This window comes from Pollicipes pollicipes, unplaced genomic scaffold, assembly GCF_011947565.3.
Source record: "Pollicipes pollicipes isolate AB1234 unplaced genomic scaffold, Ppol_2.1 Scaffold_7261;HRSCAF=8764_pilon_pilon_pilon, whole genome shotgun sequence".
Taxonomy (NCBI): domain Eukaryota; kingdom Metazoa; phylum Arthropoda; class Thecostraca; order Pollicipedomorpha; family Pollicipedidae; genus Pollicipes; species Pollicipes pollicipes.
The window spans coordinates 31046358-31067382 of NW_023597054.1; the positions used below are offsets into that span (position 1 = coordinate 31046358).

A 21025-nucleotide genomic window follows, 5' to 3' on the forward strand; every position below is an offset into this window, starting at 1 on the left:
TGTTGAACCGATCGATGTCCCAGCCGGGACCCAGCTCACAGACAGCCTATGGTGTTCTCTATTTTGTCGCCTTTTAAGAGAACGATATGAACATCGTCACACCCATTTTATGGGCTCGGGAAGCTCGGGAAAAAAGTGTGGACCCGATGGTGCCACATACTAGTCAGTGTACAAGCAGTCAGTCAGTGAGAAGCATGAAGGAATCGCAAAAGAAAGATTAGTTTGCAAGGCAATGGTACATTTCAGACTCTGGAGACAGCGCAGTGCTCTGACAGAATGGTGTGCCGTCATCAGGTAGGCATGCAGATCTCCTGGCATCATATACACCTGCGAGACCACAGAGATATTGAAAGAAGAGACCTGACGAGTCGAAGCCGAGATATGCCGTTACAGTCCGCAAGACTGCAGAGACATCGAGAGAAGAAAGCTGACGGATCTAATCTGAGATCAGTCGGTTGTAGCCAACAGTCTTGGTTACCCCGGGCGACATTTGGGTGAAAGTTCCTCATTAGCTTTGTCCCTTGATGGTGGACAGAAAAGCTAGCCCTGCTGTGACAGACTCCAAGAGCAATGCGTCTTGCACTGCGTGCGGAGCAACATGGACACAAATCAATCACGTGAATGTGTGATCAGCTCGCCCCGCGCACAAGGAAACCTATCAATTTGGTCTCTCCACGACGCTTGCTTGGATATGTATTTTTGAGTGTCATTCACCCATCATTTCGTTTTGTGCTTAAGCCTCGCCATGGTTCATCGTTTTCATAACGTAAACTGATTGGGGGGGGGGGGAGGTTCGTTGCGATCCTCCGCTGTTCTCAACCAAAGAAAGAGAAGGCTTAGGAGAAAGTACTAATGCATTGTTCTTAATTAGATCTCGCGATGGCAACAAAGCTTGTGTTTTTTTAGGTCAATAACTAGCTCCATTATGTCAGCCCCAAGTAAAATGTTTCCGAAAATCGAACTTTTCACAAATGCATGCTTATATGTGCGAGGCCATGCGTCTTAACGTCACTTTACCTAGGAAGGCGTGTTTCTCGGCATATTATAAGTACAACGTGACGTAGTTTTATGTGTTTTGGCAATATATTTACGATGCATGGCTCTTGATATAACAATGTCGACCTGCAACCTGCTCAGGCTGTAGATCGCCTTGAAGTGTTCCTCAAAAACCCCCGCTGTGTCGAAATAAAACACCGCTCGAAACACCATTCTTTACCAAAACACGGGCGATGGATGCTCCATTGGCTGCTGAAAATTTTGGCACGATTGGACGACAGTCCAGGTATCCATAGAAAACCTTATGGATGGTCGCATCAAACCCTCCCGCCCCAATCAGGGCAAGGGTTAACACGCACTCGGGTGGGGTCAATTTGCTCCCCGACGGTTTTTCCGGAATGGTTTCCGAACGGCGCGGCGCAGCCGCGCCAAATTTTGCATAGCTGTAGGCAGTTGAATAGTGGGTCGTTTGGTACAAAATTTAGAGGTATCTTGTAAGGCCACTGACCTACGGCAGGTCTAAGTCAGGTCGTGGATTCAGCGAAGTCAATTTCTAGGGAATCACTCAACCTGACGGAACAACGGAGTGTTAGACGAAGCCATACATCTCTGAGATACTTTCCTAGGCAACAAAACAATCGAATAAACAAAGCCCATTGACCTAGGGTCAGGTATGAAGGTTATGCCAAGGTCAAATCAACCTGCTCTTCTCCTCTAGGGCCCATGATAGTCGGTTCCGGAGGGCCGCTCAGGCTTCTCTTCGGAACACTGTTCTTGGATGTCCTTGGGACCCCTTGCGAACACCGGACCCCTGTTAGATACTGTGGACCCGCGACAGATACCGGGGCCCGACCAGTGTAAATCGCTGGCTCCGGTTTTGCCCCCGCTGGAAAATGGGTCCTTAGGCCCATGTCGACACGGAACCGAGTGTATACCACTGGTGGTGTCTGACCAACATGTGGCTCCTTATCGAATATGTGGGTGCCTGGTTATCACTCAGGGCCCTCTGACTGACATTGGAGCGCCCGGCCCTGCTGGCTAGGGCCCCTGAACACGACCTTCGGCAGGCCCGAAATGCCTGCCAAAGGTAGGTCCTGATATTGTAGGTCCTGAGGTGCCCGGAAGGGCCATTGAGACCTAATAAAGGGGGGACACGTGCTCCCTGTGCCCCCCCCCCCCGCTGCCTGGAGCCCCTGTGTACTGCTGTAGATGTCAACTAGCAGCATCGCAGTAACCACTATCTGCCAGGTTCTAATATAACCACTTACCTATCCTTTCACCTACCCACCTACCTATCGGTGCCCGCGTACCTACTTGGAACCGTGCACCTGGCTTCGAAAATATTAAAAGCTCAACGCTGACACGAGTTTTGTGGGGGACATGGAGATGGATGAGGTTGATGATCTTCAAGGACCGGCCATTTTTTGATAGACGAGCCATCGATCCGGAAGATTATCAACGATTTACGGAGAAATCACCTAACCCACAGCCTGAGTGCTCGGTGCTGCCGAAAGCTCGGGTGTTGAAACATGGAAGACACGCGATTCATGTTGTGTTGGAACCACGTGGAAGACGCGGGATTTGGTAAATATGCTGCTGCAGAGTGTGCCAGAAGAGGAAGAGTCTTTGCATGGTAACCTCTTGTTGAAGCCAGTGCAAGACGGAGGACCGGGAAAGAGGCGGAGGGAAGCATCCAGAGCAAGTCAGCACGTTGCAGGGCAGTGCACGTTGGGCCCGGAGAAGGCGTGGCTGGGCGGACAGAAGACAGGGTAGCGCAGAGGACAGAGCGGAACAAGGGACCGAGAAGGATCAAGGGTTGGGTATGGCACAGGACCGAACACGACAGAACACGAAGTGCAGGACGGGTGAAACGAAGAACAGCCCAGAAGGGAAAGTGCAGGTCGTCGAGCGGGACAACAAAATGCTTGCAGAAATAAAGACGGCGTATGACGGAGGACAGTGCAGTGCAGAGGGCTGGCCAGGAAAGATGATGGGACAGTGCAGTGGGCAGGGCGCAGGGCGGGATGCAGAGTACAGGCCTACGGGCATGACAAAAGACAGGGCAGGACGGAGGACCTAGAGGGCAGGTCAGAGAGCAGAGGACTTGGAACAGAGAACAGGGGACCGAGGACGCGGTGCAGACCAGATGAGGACAGAACAAGGAACGGACAGGCCTTTCAGGTCTTGTCCTCTTTCGCCCTAACACACGCCCTATCCTGTTCGAACACGGTTACGGCCTCACGTGGGTGCGGCAGGACAGGATACGACTTGACACGACAGGGCAGGACAGGGCAGGACGGGACAGGACAGGACAAGACTAGACAGGGTAGCGGAGTGCAGTAAAGTGCAGGAGGGGGCTGAGCCGAGTAGGATGGGGTATTATCTCATTAGCATGGACTTTGTGCTGAATGCAAATGTTAGGTGTTTTTTCTGGTGCCACAGCTTTCTTGCTGGATACGAGACGAGCAAAGGTCTAGCTGCCATTGGCCTGGACGCGACAGTTTGACATGGAGCCTTGTTGTGCGCGCTCATTTGCATTCGCGAAAATGCGGCTTCCCATGCGGTCGATAGGATAAATGACAGACGTTGAGCCGTCCCCAGGCCGGCAAGCAGTACAAGTGCCATCGTCCGGCCTCTCCCCCCTCGGCGGCGTTTTTCCCCGGCCGATCACGTTACAGAAGTACGTGAGCCCGGCCCTGGCGCACTGTGCGGCCAGTCGCACGCCAAAGCCGGCATTGCGTGTGCTGCTCAGACGGCTTCGTCGGCTTCGACAGGCTCTGCGTGAGCTTCCGAACGTCGCTCGGCGGCGGTGGTGCAGCTGTCGGTCCAGCCGCCGCGCGGGGTGCCGCGCTGCTGCAGATATGGGCGAGCTGCGCAGAGCAGTGTCTGTGGAACGGCGGTAACGCGGTGCTGCCTTCCTGTGTGTTCGCTGGCGTCGGTGACCTGACTCCAGAGACTGCCAGGCAAGCCTTGGATCACAGAGAGCGTCACACGAAGGGTGACGCTCTCCATGCTGAGGGATTCATCAGAGGCGTTTCGAGGGCGCTCTCTTCACGCTCTGGAGGTGGATTGGTGCCTTCTTGGGGCTGTCGTCTTCTATTAGAAGCAAAGCTTTCGAAAGACTGTCTCGTTGAAAACTTAAGGCACTGGAAGACGAAACACAAGCGGTGCAAGATGTGTTCTATTGCTCAAGTCAATCAATTTTGTGTCGGTCACGGATTGTGGCTTTTTGTCTTCGCTACTGTTTTTGTTTAAAGTGTTATTCCTTAGGTGTGGGCGATTAAAGCAACGACAGCCAAGGCCAGAAAGGTGAAACTGAAGAAGACCAGCAGCGAAATAATTCGCGGGTCCACCAAGCTCATGGCCACGCCTAGAAATCACGACTCGAATCCACTGAATCACAACACCAAGTGGCGGATCACGCTCTTTAACCTCTATAAGAAAAAGAGCCGCGAACAGGCCCAAGAGGAGCTGCTGGGCCACGATGTCTTCAACTACCGCGACCCGCGTGTCAACTACGACAAGTGGCCGCGCAAGCTGCTTCGGACGACGCTGCCGACGCTGGAGGAACTGGCCGGGCTGCAGCCGCCGCCGTCGCTCGTCTCCCCCGTTGCTGCCTCCAGGAACGGGACGCTCGCCGACGGCTACGTCACCTCCACGGCGTCTGCGGAGGGGTGAGAGCACTGGAGCGGCTACAGGCGGCAGGTGTGGTGCCTCGCACTGAGTACGCACTGGTCAACGTTTCAATGACAATTTTTAAAGGGACACACTTCGACGGTAAATCAGAGCTGTTTTTGAGCGATAGCTTTGGGAAATTAACGTTGTCCATAGTGCTACCAAATTTTGTCCGAGAGCAAACATTAAGATTGCAAAATGCACCCTGCTTGGGAAAAACATACTTTTCGTTTAAGAGAACGTTTCGACGCTGACGAAATTCTCCAACAAGTTGTTCCACATCTCGATGAAGATGTCCCACAGCTTTCACAGCACAGCTGATGCTTGTAAAACACGAGACGCTTACTCGAATGGCAAGTCTTTGTGCAGAAAATTTATGCTCGATTTGCAAAAGCGAGTCGAACAGTCCATATAGGTGACAATGAAAATGGCTATGCTCCCTCAGTATACAGCTTAAAGCAGGTAAAAGTGAAAAAGTCTAGTAATTAGGCTCTTCAATACGTCATTGTTTGATCACGTCAGCGTACCGTGCACAGCATTAATTAAGAGCCAATTGACTGCCGTTATATCTGGAATTCGTCCGCTCACGAACGCCAGGTCTTAGAGACTCGACAATTTCTTTCATACTGATTGTTTTAATCAGTCATTGCTAGCAAGATGGTAAAAATATTTTTGCGTAACTCACGTTAACAGCATGGTACTGCAGTGTTGTAGCAAGCTGAGCGTACTGTTTGCAGCTGCAATGTTCGTGCAATTTTGTGGCATTTTCTTTATGGCTACTCAGGGGTTCTCGGCCCTTGCAAAGAGAACGGAAGTGGTCCCGGGGCTCTATAACGCTTGCCGTAAATCACTTTTGCAACCGTCTGCAACTTTTCACAACAATTTTGAAACTTTATCTCTAGGATCCGTAATGCCTAGCGAGAACACCGAAAGTGGTTTTAGAGCGCTACCTTGATTCGTTAAGTAGTAAACTGCTCTTGCAACATTCTGTAACTTTTGCAGCATTTTCCAAAATCCTCTTGTAAGAGCTCTGGTGTCCTCAAACTACTGTCATGGAAGGCCATTTAACGAAGTTTGAGGATATTCCCTTTTCATTTAAAGCTAGGAATGCCGTCATATGTCCAGGCAGCCTGGCCGTCTTGCAAAGAAACTGCACTCAGTAATGTGCTGTACCCCGCGCTCCTTCCAGACTACATGCAAGTGTGAGACTGGTAATTCCGTTTGAGACACATATGTACTTTACTGCTCAGGATGGAGGCTGAGGTTGAGGTTAGAAATGCAATATCAAGAGGGGTCCGTGGGATGGTCCTTCCCCTGCTACGCCTGTTTGGGTTACGTTACGTTTGTTACGTTACGTTACGTTTTACGTACGTTTACGTTACGTACGTTACGTTACGTTACATCTGTTTGGGTTATTTGGGTTACGAGCGTCCTGGCGTGCATCCCGCCTATTCCCCCAATCTGTCTCCGGTTTCAGCATTAGCTAACTAACTGCAATTCCAATGCGTCGAACTCTACCCTATGCTGAGCTGCCTTTGCTTCCAATGGTCCTCACAATCTACCAATTTGCATGCAATTCCGCGCATTCGCCCCCCGCCATTATCATGCGCTGAAGTTATTCGTCGTATTGTTAATCAACTTGGGCCCCACAGGTTTGGCGCATGGGGTCGGGATGGAGTGCTGTTGCCTAATGTACTGCCAAGTTTTGGGGTTTGGGAATCTTGTTTTATTGCCCTACGTATTTTTTCAACTTGTTCGCAAGTCATATCACACACAATCAGAATCATCACACGAAGACGATGTGTACAATGATCGATCGCTCCTAGTATTCGGCAACGATATCCAGTCACACCTGTCACATCATCGCAGCCTGTCATGTATACGAGTACATCACTTCAAGTAATTGCTCACACATAACAATATCTACAGCACGGTTCACATTAGAACCACAATGTCTAGTTTTCGCTTGCTCGTTTTGGAACGAGTGCCACTGCGTCCTCTGTCCTCCTCGATCGTATCTTGATCACACACAACACGGTATTTACCGCGAATGGTGCATGCAGGAAAGACATGAATGCGTAAATGTATGTGTAAGTGTGAGCTGTGCATGTTCGTGGTCTGAAGCATGTGTGTATGAGAGAATACGTGCATAATTGCTTGAGTTGTGTGTTGCGCAGCGCATGCGCGCGCTCTGGACCATAATTTTATGGTTATAAGGTTTTGGGCGTTACTCGCAGTATAACCCCTACTCTTCCCCACTTGTCGTTAAAGATATTCGTTTCGTTACGCAATTTGGCAGAGTAGCGCTCTTTTTGTGCTTCAATTACAGTAGGTTTAAAAAATGTTATTTTTGTGGTAGTACTTTCCTCAGATGCGTCTTGTAAATCGTGACCTGGCTTACGTTTTAATAATAATTTCGATGCTATCCAAGCTTTGTAAGTTGGGGAATATCCACTGCCCCTCGTGCCAAGGTTTAGTATTACGTTAAATTCCTCGGATATTTTGGTGACAACCCCTCTCAGGAAATCCTGGGTTATTAAACAGTCCCAATATAGATGTCTTCATGTTTCAACAAAATGCAAGCAAAACGAACAGTAACTGCCTTCTGATCGACCAATGCCGTGCAGAAAATTTTCTGGGATTATTTTGCTGATCATGCGGAAATAAAAGGATTGAATGAACGTGTTCTCTGCTGCGCTGGAAATATCGCACATACTTCCTGTCCGTACAAAGCCTAGGTCTCGTAACCATTTGTTTTCTAAATTACTTTGCGTCAAGGGCTGTTTTGGCATCATGGAGTGTGCGAATTGTTTACAACCTATTCGTGATAAGTTGTCTTGGATTGCCAGCCTAATCTAGTGAGGCATTATTGGGACCAATATTGATCCCATGTAGTTCGAGTTCTTAATCATTTTCGGGGGCTTCTCACGAGAGATTTGTAGCACAAGAATGTCATTAAAATGTTGTAAATGTCTCTTATCTCCTGAATTGAGTACAATTCCCCAGATAAAGGGCTTATGACATCTGCTAAGCATTTAAGGCCTTTATCGCCCCAGCCTTTAACTATGGTGCCGTTAAACTTAGTCAGATCCGAAAGCCACAAATTTCAGGACAGAAGCTGATGCTGATCTCGGCTGTTTGGTGAGGAAAATTCTAACCACGCTTGAAATAGATTCTTCCAAAACGGAGTTTGAAATCTTTTAGTGACATTTCAGTTTTGTTGGTCCATAGGTTGCCAGGTCTTCAATAAAGACAACTTTCGTCATAATTAGTTTCGACCAATCGTGTTGGGAGCAGAGAAGTCTTCTTCGAATCCACGCTGTTTTTAAGCTTTCTATAACGTAGTCGATATCCACTATACTCAAACCGTCAAGTACGTACGGTTGTGCCATTTTAGTTCTTTAAACACGGTCTTGTCTATCCCCCCATAGGAACTTCAACAACATCATTTCTATTCTCTTTAGCATGACTCTTGAGCGATAAGGCAATGCTATGGATATATGTACTAGTTTTGATATTAGCAAACACTTTACAACAGTTAGTCTGCCCAACCGAAGTTAAATGTCGTCTTTTCCATTGCAACATCTCCTTCTCCATCAGTGGTACCTTCCATTCAAGGGTTTTGTTGGTGACGTCCGCGTTGTTCTTTTTGAAAGTAATGCCAAGCCATTTTAATTCTTCAGCAATGGAATTCCTCCTGTCTTTCTCTGCGAAGTTTCAGTGCTGATACCGATTTGAAGGCATTTTGCTCTGTTAATATTTAGCTTAAGACCGGAAACGGAGGAACAGTTCGTTATTTCTTTCACTTTTCCGTTCAAAGACACGATATCTGCCTTGAGGAACACTATTAAATCGTCGGCATACCATGACACCCGAAATTCTTGGCCATGTTGTGTTTGAAGGCCGCACAGTTGCTGCGTTTTTCCTATTTGGTTTGCTAGGGGTTCCACGAAGAAATGAAAGAGGTAGCCAGACACTGGATCTCTTTGCATTATGCCGCGCTGCATGAACATTTTTTTTTCGCCGAGGAACCCATCCAGAAATATACTAGAGAAGCTTATATTATTTAGATATATCATATGCATTAATTGTTAAAGTATTCTCCAAAATTATACTGAACAAGGGGTTTGAAAATCTTGGGGATCTTGGGAACACACGTTTGCAATGCTCATTCCTTCTCATCTCGGAGCGTCAGGTTCTTTCACGCGAGGCGTTCGGGTTCATTCGGGTTGGGGGTAAACGCGTATAACTCAACGTCTCTTTCGCCAATACAAAAGGCTCTCACCTTTAATGTCGCCCAGGCAGCGTCCTTGCCCCTGAGGACGGCCTGCCCTCCACACAGGTATTTGCTGGCTGGGATCTTATGGTGTCTTCTCCGAACACTACGCCGAGTCGCACCTTCCACAAATGCCAGTGGGTGCCGTCCCCGTTTTATGAGAGCTACCCGGACTGTTCATGGCAGTTTCAGCTGGCAAAGAGCCTGACAACAGCCTACAACCAATGCGCTGTTGTCCTGTGGCACGGAGTGGCTCTTTACCCTCAGCATCGCCCAGGTAGCGTCAGCATCGCCCAGGTAAGGAGAACCTGCCCTCTCCCAAAGCCAACCACAAAGCGACTTACTGACAGGGATCTCATGCCGTCTTCGCCGAGTAAGACATTTTTCGCAAACGTCTTTGCGAGAAATATGTGACGACTATGAGTCGCACCTTCCATAACGCCTGATGGGCACCGTCCCCGTAAAATGACAGCTCCTCTGACTGGCTTTCCCTCGCTTTTGAATGAGGTCAGCCATTCGACGTGATCACCCTTGGCGTGGCAGTTTAAAGTCCCACCTCCTTTATCCGCAGTCACCAATGCCGGCAAACATCATGGGCATAGAAGCGCTGCGTACAGAGTCGTCTTTGGCCACACGCGCCCGCTAGGTTGTTACAAGGGTGCCCAAATCGTGTCTTTGGCTTATCCCCGGTAGCCGGACATCACCGAGAGCATGCTTATTTCCTTCGAAATGAACCCTTCAAAGGCCGGTATGGCCATTACACACTGACGTTAAACGTCAATAATTGGTGACCTTGTTTGATCAGCATGCCCCCCATTTAATCATCGCTCCCCAATTTCGTGATCAAACATTGCATTCGAATCCGAGTTATAACGGGGGTTGGCAGCAGGATAATTATGCCTGGTTCAATAAAGCCCAATTAATGATTTCCAGTGCAATTAACTTGACTCGCATGCCCTCTGGCGTGTGTGTCATGTCATATTATGCCACGTCATGTCATGTTGAAAGGATATCATGTCCGACATCTCTACGTAAAAGCTCTCAAACAGTTCAATGCTGCATTTCGCTGATAGCGTGAATGGGCCGTTAGCAATCAGTGCAAAATAGCCCATAGAGGATAGACAAAACAAGTTCTGGTCCGGCCAGATTTTGAACGTCCGACACTTCAATTTGGGACACGGCGTGTTACCGCCTTCGTCGCAGAAACCGTACCGGGTGCTGATGCTGTGATTGAAGGCATGTTCGTCTTGATTCGTCCACATCGTATAGTGGTCATCGACAAGATAGCACGATCAGTATACACCAAGGTGACCGGTTGGATACCCTTCGCTCAGGTGGGGGGCGGGGTGGGGGGCAGCTTGAACCCCCCTGAGATCTCGGGAACGAAGAGGGCTAGATACACTAAATTCACAGGATGTATTGGCCTGTGCATGAATTCACTTAGGTCTAGGTTTTAGGTTCCTGGACCATGGCCTTCGGGTCAAATAATGTCAAACAGTGTCAAACTCAATGTTGGTCTCCAAAGTGCTCCCAGAGCCTAGATACCTATTCTAAGCAGAAGGTCACATGCTCATTTTAGGCCAGCGGCCTTGTTTAACCTTTTGAAGATCATGGTTACCAAAGTCGTACAGGACTGCTTTAGGTTTTTCATTTGAATAATCGCTTAATATTGCGCTGGGCAGTATGCTGCTCAAAAGGTGTTGACCTGGGTCATTTTAGGTCAGTGACATATTCGGACCCCCAAGAGGTATAGAAGAATATGAAGAGGATAATGAAATTTGTGTACATACATAGAAGAGTTATAATGCAGTTGTTATCAATAACTTCGAAATAAGTAACAGAAACTACCCCATACAGCAATCTTTAGAGTAAGACAAATCTCCGTTTTGATCTCGGTCTGACCTTCATGCCTGGCCCTAGGTCAATGGAATTTGTTCTTTCGAGTGTTGTGTTGCCTAAGAACGTATTGCAGAGATATATGGCTTCGACTAACACTCCGTTGTTGTATCAGATTGAACGATCGTCTAGAAATTGACTTCGATGAATTCATGACCTGATTTTGATCCGCCGTAGGTCAGCGATCGTACAAGGTACATTAATTTTTTATACCAGACGATCTGCTTGGCAACGCCGCGCCGTTCGGAAACCATTCCGGAAAAAGCTTTGGAGGAGGTAAATTTGACCCACACCCGAGCGCGTGTTAAAAGTTATTTGCATATGTCCTGAGCTAATCTCCCGTGGTGAAATGCTCAGCCCTCCAAAGCGGTAATACCTTGAAAATGTGTTTTTGAAATGATCTCATACTTAATGTACATCATTTTAATGTTTATCGGCTCAATTTTACTATAGAAGTTGGCCCTTTTCTAACTTAAAATCGAGATAGGGGGGGGGGGGGGGAAGGAGGGAACTACATAAAGCGACGTGCAAAAACATGATACCGTTCTCCATTTGTGGAGTCACTCAAGGGAGCCAGCGTGCTCCAAGTCTCACTCATTCTATAACTTTTGGTGAGGAACATCGTTTTGTTTCCGTTGGAGCCCATCACAAGAAAATCGTTGATGTTAAATGATCTACTAATTGTCCTCACAGGCTGGTGCATTCTGCAATCATAGCAGCTGAGGGCAGAGGCCACATGACATGGAGGCAACTTTTGGGAACTATCGCATGTTTGGTCCCAGTCCACCTGACCTGAGTTTGATCTGTTACATTTGTGATAATCACCAGGCAAACATGTGATATCTGTGCAGACTGTTGCCTTGAACATAGCAAAATTCAGTCCTAAGACCGGCCGCAAAAATTAGCTGTCCTTCCGTATGACTGGATGGTAAGGGCGTACGCCTACTCATTATGTCGGCTGCATGGATTCAGCACAGCGCGTGACTTGTGATATCCTTCAGATTCTACCTCTCACGTGATGACCTGCTCATGAACAAGTAAAGCTCATCTTTCGTAGTGTTAGGCGTTTGCTCCATCAATGGTCAGGAGTATAGCCATAGTCTTCATTCACCGGTGTATTGCACTTGACGCTTCGATAAGTCTGATTAGCTCTTAACACGCGTTCGGGTGGGGGTCAAATTGACCCCCCGAAGGTTTTTCCAGAATGGTTTCCGAACGGCGCGATGTAGCCGCCCCAAGTTTTGCATAGCTGTAGAAGATTGAATAGCGGATCATTTGGCATCAAAAATTTAGATGTGCTTTGTAGGGTCACTGACCTATAGCAGGTCAAAGGCAGGGCATAGTTTCAGCAAAGGCAATTTCTAAGGAATCCTTCAATCTGATCCAACAACGGGGTGTTAGACGAAGCCATACATCTCTGAGATACTTTCTTAGGCACCACAACAGTTAAATGAGAAAATTCCATTGACCTAAGGTCAGGCATGAAGGTCACACCAAGGTCAAAACCAACCTGTTCTGTTACTCTAGGACTTACTGTGTGGGATAGTCTCTGGTGTTCATTTCGAGTTTATTGGTAGCGGGAACCGCATTATGCATCTTCCATGGACTTCTTAGAGGTCAGAGTATGTCGGTTACCTAAAATGTCCCGGGTCAACATTTCATTTTAGGAACATATTGCCTAGCGTAATATTTGTCACTTAGTCAAATGCGAAACTCGAAGCAATTTTGCACGATTTTGGTCACCTTGACCTTCAAAACGTCAAACAAGGTCACTGACCCTGAATGAGAATGTTACCTTTTGCTTAGAAACGGTTATCTAGGTTCCGGGGGCACTTTGGAGACAAACTTGAAACTTGATCTTATTTGACCTTTTTGACCCGAAGGCCATGACCTAGGAACCTGAAACTTTTACCTAAGTGGGTTCACGTACAGGTCAACACACTCTGTAAGTTAAGTGCCTCTAGCTCTCTTAGTTTCCAAGTTCTCAGAGGGGTCAAATTGACCCCCCACCCGAGCGAAGGATACCTAGCCGGCCAGCCGGGCGCGTGTCAACAGAAGTGAGCTCGCGGTTGAAAGGCTTCAGGAGCATTGGATCGTTTGTTTTTATGCTAGCAATGTCCAATTCCTGGCTGATAGTTGCGTTCGATTGGGCATCTTCCATATGCATTTTAACCACTTGACATTATTCTCAGTGCGTTTCAACCGCTGGCTGTCAGTCTTTGCTCTGGAGAGAGGAAACTTAGCTAATTTTTGCAGTGTCTTTACTTATTTCCAAGGCTCTCACGCGCTCATTGTTTACCAGAAATTGTCTCCATCGTTTAATCATCCAAGTGCACGAAGTAGACGGTTTTGCGCATGGCATGATCTGATGCGGAGAAGGCCAGGTCTCCTATCGCTTTTCAACGCAAAGAGGATTTGGGAATCTTGGTTACTTTGTCCCCCCTTTATGTAGGCGTTCAACCTTTATGTCCCCCCTTTATGTAGGCAATTCCTTTCAAGGGAAAGTTCACCGATATTTTTCACTACGTCATCCCGGCAGTCCTGTGCACTAAACCTTAACCGGATGCTGAATGTCACGCGCAATTTAACTGTCAATGATTAGCTGAGCTAGAACCCCCCCTTGAGCATAGTCTTTCCCTGTTCAGGCTGCTCTGTCACAATCAGCAGACCAAAAAGTCTAGGTAACCGTATTATTCGCGAATGAGGGTTTCCAGAAGCCCCTCCTTGGCTCTGGCTGACCACTGCGTTGAAACCACCTACAAAAGTTAAGCTGAAGCGAAACCAAGCGACACAATGGCTCGGGAAGCCATACCGAGTCAGCCACACGGCGAAGAACCGAAAAATTCACGTCGTTGCATTCATTCAGCGTTTAGCATCCTAACATATGCTCGTTAGTTAAGTGACTTAAATATTAGAACAGAAAAACCAGACAAATAATTAGCTCGTCCACAGTGTAGACATGAAAGGAAACTCTTTCCATGAGGGTGCATTCCGAAACCATGAAGGCTATATACATGACATGCGAACTGGATCAGTTGGGTTAAAGACCGGTATTAAAAAATATATTCCCTCGCTGACAGATCCTACAGACTTTTACAACGATCGTGTTCCTAATGATTTGTTGACTTTGTTGAAGACTCATCGAGTTTGAAAGCAAATCAAATGAGCAATTGCGCTATACCACTCATATGACTCACCGAGCTTCCGAGCAGGCTTTTGTTTACCTCAATGTGATACATCATGCAAAGCCGTTAAAGCAGAATAAGCTTCAACGCACGTTAGCCGTTCTAAAACCGTGATTCCAGTTTTTCGAGAAGGCTCATGCTAGTTCCTAAATGAGTTGACCGGCGACATAGAATGCGTTGCAGTGCGCGTTATTTTCCATGAAATCTATATAAAAAACAGTACCCATTGCAAGCAAGCAACTACCTGTTTCATCAATCAAAATTCATGACACCAATTATTTATAAAGATGCATGCTATTGCCGAAATTGCTGACCAATGATATAAAAACAGTGTGCAATATGCGTCATTGCTCTCACCAGGTTATATCAAGAGCTATGCGTATCGCAAGTAACCGGCTTCGTGTCAAATAAAATAAGTCCGTCATTCCTGACCCTAGTTTTCCGTAAGCCTTTGGCCAGTCATCCAATTGCTGGCGAATCAAAGTACGCGTTTTACTGCGGATTTACGTCAAGAACTGCGCGCGCTGCAAATAAAGTACTTCGATTCACTTAGCAAAGTCCACCATCAAACCTAATATTGCGTGAAGACTCGCGGAGGCCACGAATTTAACTGATGCATGTTACCTACACCTGGGTGCAGGACTTGACTACGGTTCGTTTACAACATGCCCAGTCCTCCTTAGGTTGAATTCATCACTTCCTTCCTTGAAATTACGGCTTGCTGATGAACCTAATGCATCAATATATAATCCCCATTCACACATGTGTGCACCGGGCGCCCGTCTACAAACCTGCAATACACCTCCTGTGCGGGACAGCTCTAATGAAATCATCTTACACGCCATGCAACCCGCCACCGGTTTTCTACTAGTTCATTTCTGTTATACCCTTCCCGCCGCCCGTCCTCTAACGCGCGCCCGTCTCACCCCCGAAACGGCCCAGTAATGAGTCATTGGCATAGCTCCACGCGCCAAACTCATGATTCTCTAGATTGCTCCACAGAAGAACGGGTGTACGGTGGAGGGGGGGGGGGGGGGGGAGGGGAGGCATGGTGTCAGGATATAGACAGAGGAGAGCAGACTTTTACCGTTCACATATTATTTGCTTCGACTTACATTTTTGTTGTCTTGACTTAGAGGTTCGGTCGCGGCGGTGCGCCGAAAGCCAACTGATTGCTTCGGCCATGGCACCCGTTAAGCTCCTCCCGACATGCTACAGCCCTGTCGTTTTCCTGCAATTCTAGCAACCGCCTCTTCGACTCCGCCTTCCCGCTTCGTCGTAACCCCTCTCATTCTTCTCCCATTGGTTTCAAAGCGCCGCGTTCATCTCCGACGTTTCTTACGCCGGCCGTTGCTAGCGCAGCGCATCGACCTCTCGACCCCCACCCGAGGATTCGGCCTGTAACCAGGTGTCCCCAGGTCCGCAGGTCGAAGCCTCGCGAGCACAAAGACGGGTACAGGAGTAACAACGATTGCCAGACGCACGTGCGTGCCCAGCCGTGCTGAGGTGAAGCCTTTGCGCCGGTGATTGTTCTATTTTCGTCCCCCCCCCCCCCTCCGCGGCGGCCTGTCGAACCTGTGCGATCCCTGACATTTGGGCTTCATTTCTCGGCGTCAGCTAACTCCTCTGTGGGTGTTACAGAGAGCTGGGATTTATCGTTATATACCTGCATAGGTATTTTGGATTAGGATATCTTTGCTGCGTTTTGGCGTGCAATCGTACGAACAAGGAGAAATGTGAACTCCGTCTCACAGTGCCTAAAGTCATTCCCTTATTCGTGGTGGGCTTTATCTGGTGGGCTTTGGATGCTATTCTTCAGACACCGGTGCAGTGCTTTGAGGCCTTCTTTGACTCCTCTACCCTCCTTCTGGTGGCTGACGCTAAAGAAGTCACCAAGTTTTAAAAAGAGTTTTCACACCACGTCAAATCTGTGCAAACGACGAGAAATGCAAATGCAGATGCTGCAAACTGACGAGATGCAGCATCAGCACATCGCCTCTTGGCTGCAGCAGTGAGGTCGGGTCGGATGCTCCTGAGTGCGGACGAGAATGAAACGATGCCCATGTCGTTGCTGCAATGTAATAAGCTTTTTGTGACGGCGGCTCCGCCAATTACACGAAGCTGAGTTTGCGTATTGGTGTCCCCAGCTGCCACACTCAGTCGCCCGCTACGGATACAGTCTATTCAAAATAACATAAACCAAGGAAACGCCACGTGACTCAGTCTACAGCTTAGCCCAGCCATAGAGAGTCCAACTTGGCCCACTGCAGCGTAGCATAACCCGATCGACCTCATGTAACGTGATGCAGCATTGCCAAAATATTTGGTTTGGACCGACTCTCGGGTCCGACAGAGCCGGCTCCAACATGAATCCAACAAAGCCACTTGGCCTGCATGCTGCAGCAGGCTCGGATACGACAGATGCAACAGTAATTTTTCCTGAGTGTTGCAGAGTGCTTGGCTCTGACAGATTCAGCCATGATTTCTCGTATGTCGTAGTACTCCCGAGCCTAACAGATTCAGCGGTGATTTACTTTGAATTCTGGACCAGGCCCTGTCTGTGACAGATTCGTTGGTAACTTTCTCTGAGCACTACGGTGGGGTTCGTCTGACGATTCCGCTCTGGACGCTGGGCTAGGCCCGGTCTCTGACACGTTCGGTGGTAACTTCCCCTGATTGCCACAGTCTGCTCCGTCTGATAGTTTTAGCAGTAATTTGCTGTTAGCGCCACATAGTTCTATGTCCGGTGTGAAGGAGGCTGTCTATTCTTGTTCCGGGATCCTTAAATTACGCTGAATCTTGGCGGTACGGTTAGATTGCCGCCAAAATGGCGCACCCGTCGGCCAGCCCGAAATCCAATCGCCACACTGCGCGGGCGTGACCCGTGCCTCGCTCAGTTGCAGGTCGCCCATATCCCGTCCGTTACTTTGCAGTTGCACGAGCTTGCGCCCCAGTGTCTTCCCAACGGTCGCAACCGGTGATACACAGGTGGCATTCTAGCTTCAGCGCTTAGGCTCAAATTCGCGCTGTGTGCTCACGTATGCTGAACAAGTTCAGTACAAAACGTGAGACATTTTGTACAGTTGTGTTTCGAATCAATGCGCGTGCTTGCGAGACGTACTTGTGAAGAAGCTGGCACCACCAGGGCAGTGGAGCGAGTCCAGGTCATTGCTCAACTGGACACTTCTATCTTCTGAACACTTTGGTCGTTCAGGAAATAGAATCAAGCGATTTCATGTGACGACCAAAACCTCGTGACGCCCCTCACTGGTCCGACGTTCCCGTTTTCCCAGCTAAGCTATGAGCTGAGCCGCTCTTTTACTTATTTACGCCGTGAAGTTCCGAGTATCTCGCGTATCTCTTCGTCGATATCGTTTTGCCTGTATCTGAGGGTCAGTCTATTGAGCGCAGATGTTTCATCACTGTGACAATCGGTAATTTATTAAAGCTGGATCGACTCCGGTTCTTGTGCAAGCCTCGCTGATCGACATTAGCGAGTGGCATCCACCGCCTCACATCAGCTGATGACGATACGCACTAGAGGCCCTCGTGGTTGCCAGACAAAAAGAAACCGAACGGCAAAAATTCGAACGAAAAAGTTGAATGGGATAAAGGCCGACAGGCATTAAACTAGAATAAGAGGAAAGTCAAGGGACAAAAAACCGGCAAGCAAAAGAAAAGAAGGGAAATAAGCCGAAAGACAGAACATTGACAGGGAGAAAAGTCACCTCGAATGTGTAAAAACACCATTAGAACACCATTAGTCAAAATGATTTAAAACCGAAAAGTAATCAGGATTGACGCCTGGTGTGAGGGGTGGATAGATCTGTGGCCACAAGGAAGGTTATATGGGAATGGGTGGGACGGAACGGACGGGAGCGAGCGGACCGTATGGGACCAGATCACACCAGAAAAAAACCTAGCGAGAACGGTCGAGACGGGACCAGATCGGATGGAACTGACGAGACTAGATGTGACCAGACGGACGGCACCGTACCGAACCGGATAGCATCAGAAGAGACCACACGTAACCGCAAGCGATGAGACACCATCAAACGTCACCGGACGTGCTCGGCAGGAGCCAGACGGGACAGAATGGGACCAGACGGGACCAGGCGGACCCAGACGAAACGGAGGGAAACTGAACGAAGCAGGGCGAGTTGAGACGGGACTGGACCGAGCATGACGCTATCAGACGGGGTAGAACGGAACCGTACACATTTTAAGGTAGCCTTGGATGAAAGCTGCGACATAAGGGCCTAAATACGACGCCAAAATAGAGGTCTTACTGTTTCGCCACACCACCCAGCTCTCGCGGGAAGCGTGGCGGTGCGCGATTCCGCCATCCCGGCGTCTTACGTTGGGGAGAGGGAGGGCAGCGGGATACGCAGCATGGCCGCATGACAGCGGATGTTGTTGTACGGCTCTGTCGGCAGTGAGCCTGTGTAAGCATTAAGAAACGCTAAAAACACTCACATTGTGTGGATCCATTCCAGTCACAAGATTCGTCCTTGGTATCAGCGAGGAAGGCGTTAAGCATTTGGTACGGATAAAGCATCTGGATGCGCGCCGCTCTCCACGTTTATGAACAAAAAATGCGTTTGCAGCAGTCACGAAGTGTGGCGCATTGTACCGCAGCATGGTGGGAGCGACCATGGGCTTAAAGTTTATTTTGGTGGCATATACCTTCCACCTATTTGTGCCGTAAAAAGTGTCAACGCATGCAATGTACTCTTTTCGTCCGGTGTGCTCCACGCCCAGTTGTCCAGAACATGGTAGTGGGGATGTTGATCGATATTTGCGACGAACTCTTGGCATAGTAATGCTTCGAAACGTCGAGATTTTCATCTGAACGGTTTTTTTTTTTGCTTGCTAATGTCACTTGACCAGTGCGTTCTGGCATTCTTGAGATTGGCCGTCATGAACGCAAGAGCCGCCACCTTATAATGCTGAAAACCAGGGAGGCTGCTGCTCATATAAACTTCCAATTCATACCAAAGCGCCGGCACTTTATTTCTTTGAAATGGTCACCTGGTAATTTGTTCGGTCACCAGCATTCGTATGGTATTTCCTTCCAGTTACCGACGTGCCAGCAGTTGAGAAGGCTTTGCCAGTTCTGTGCCACTTTTAGTTAGATGTAGGTCTCTTGTACGGTCCTACCAGTGTGCACGAAACATTTCTGAGACCTCTCGCCTGCATGTGTCAGCTCACGCCACTCTGCATCAGTCTTCTTTGCCCCTCCGACCACTTTCGGTGGACGATACCCGAGCGCTTTTATCGCTGTTGATAGCAGGAACGCAGATCAAGGTGGCCAAAGAGCCGTGGAAAAGTCAAGAGGTTGTGGAGGCAGGTAAGTTAAACGTATTGGCTCGGTCCCTCGCACCAATTTAGAAAATCACGCCCGGTCTCTCAGCTTAGGATATAGCGGCATCCACTCGACGCTGACTTCCAAAAGGATGGCAGCGGTCGTTTTCCGATCGGTTACTGGCTCACGCATGAGACTCCATGTTCCTCTTTGACCTTCCATAGATCAGCGGCCTTACAAGGAACATCTAAATTGTTGATGCCAAACGATCCGCTATTCAATAGTCTACAGCTCTGCAAAATTTGGTGCGGCTACGCCGCGCCGTTCGGAAACCATTCTTGAAAAACCTTCGGGGGGGTCAATTTGACCCCTACCCGAGCGCTTGTAAAGGTAAAGATGCAGCCGTGCTGGCCTGCCTCGCGCCAGACTTCACGTGACCGCCGGCACCGACGCCAAGCCGTCTGACGGTATCTGTGCGTGGCGACTGAATGGACCTCACGAAAGTTGCCATATTAGATTAGTTTTGATCAGATAGTCTTCAAAACTGGCTCTCCCCCTTCAAGCGCTGTCACGATGTCAGGCGGTTTCCAGCCTCTGGCGAAGTTAGTAAATGTGCATTGCGTGCCCAGAGCAGACCCCAGATGCGCTAGAACCCCAACTAGGTGGCGCAAAGAACGTTCCAGTTTTGATGTGATTCGACGCCAGCAAGGAAAACTGAATAAGCGGAGCTTAGTCGGAGTCACGATTACTTCGCAAGGTGTTGCAGCCTTAGTCCAGTGACTGAATAAACTTGTGTTGAACATACATTTCCAGGTGGACAGAAGTACAGTATGGTACTGCCAGCCGTTGTGGCCTAGGAAGCTGGCATGGCGTGAGATCCCATTTGTACACGGCAGACAGTTAAGTATGCCCTCGAACCATAAAGTTACGGGTGGCCCGCTGTAAACTTGACGCGGAAAGTTCGGTGATATAGCTGGAGAACGGACACTTGGTGTTTTAGTGCAATACTTCTCAACGGCTCAGCGACCGTTTTATGTTCGCGAGCGGAAACACGTGCAATCCCCCAATCCCTAGCGGGTTCTCCAAAACCGAACGACTCAGCCGAGGTTTTTTGCTAAGTCTGGAGGGCATGTTTTACGGTTGAGCTATGTGTCGCTCGTAGCTTACTGGCGCTGATCGTGTGGACCATTCCGAATCGGACGGCAAGTACGCGCAGTAGCGATCAGCTTTCTGATTGCCAAAGATTAAAGATCTTTGCGCAACATCTAGGACTAGGTGAACAAAGATTGGTGGTAGCGACAAACACAAATATTTTGAATAGAGCTGGACTACGATAACTTTTGCATTGAATCTTTTTCAAAAGTCGCCCGTAAGGAGCAATCTTATTTGCAAAGCACACGCATGATTTGTTCCTGATTTTGCACAGCAATGGCTTATCCGGATCTCCTTCTGATCTGGCCGAACCTCAAATGCGACGGTGGCATGGACGTGGCAAATGCAAAATTGTGATTCTCCGATGCCTCGAGCTATTCAATGACCATTCGGTAAACATCCGTGTCACAAGTCTACGCTGACATCGACATACACCGGATACTGAGGCTCATCCAGCACTTCGACACCGATTCCGCCCGCCCAGTGGTGGTCATTCGGTTCCGGCTCCGCGGCACTATCTTCGCTCGTCCCATCCTGGGT

General features: G+C 48.7%; 1 protein-coding gene across 1 annotated transcript in view; it reads left to right on the forward strand.

The window, feature by feature from the left end:
* Positions 1–3736: 3736 nt before the first annotated feature.
* Slob (Slowpoke binding protein) overlaps positions 3737–21025 on the forward strand; it is a 41309-nt gene continuing 24020 nt past the window's right edge. Inside the window, exon 1 of the mRNA XM_037236579.1 lies at positions 3737–4670. Within this exon, the coding sequence (XP_037092474.1) occupies positions 4357–4670 (314 nt within the window). The 5' untranslated portion in view covers positions 3737–4356. The remainder of the gene's footprint in view (positions 4671–21025) is intronic.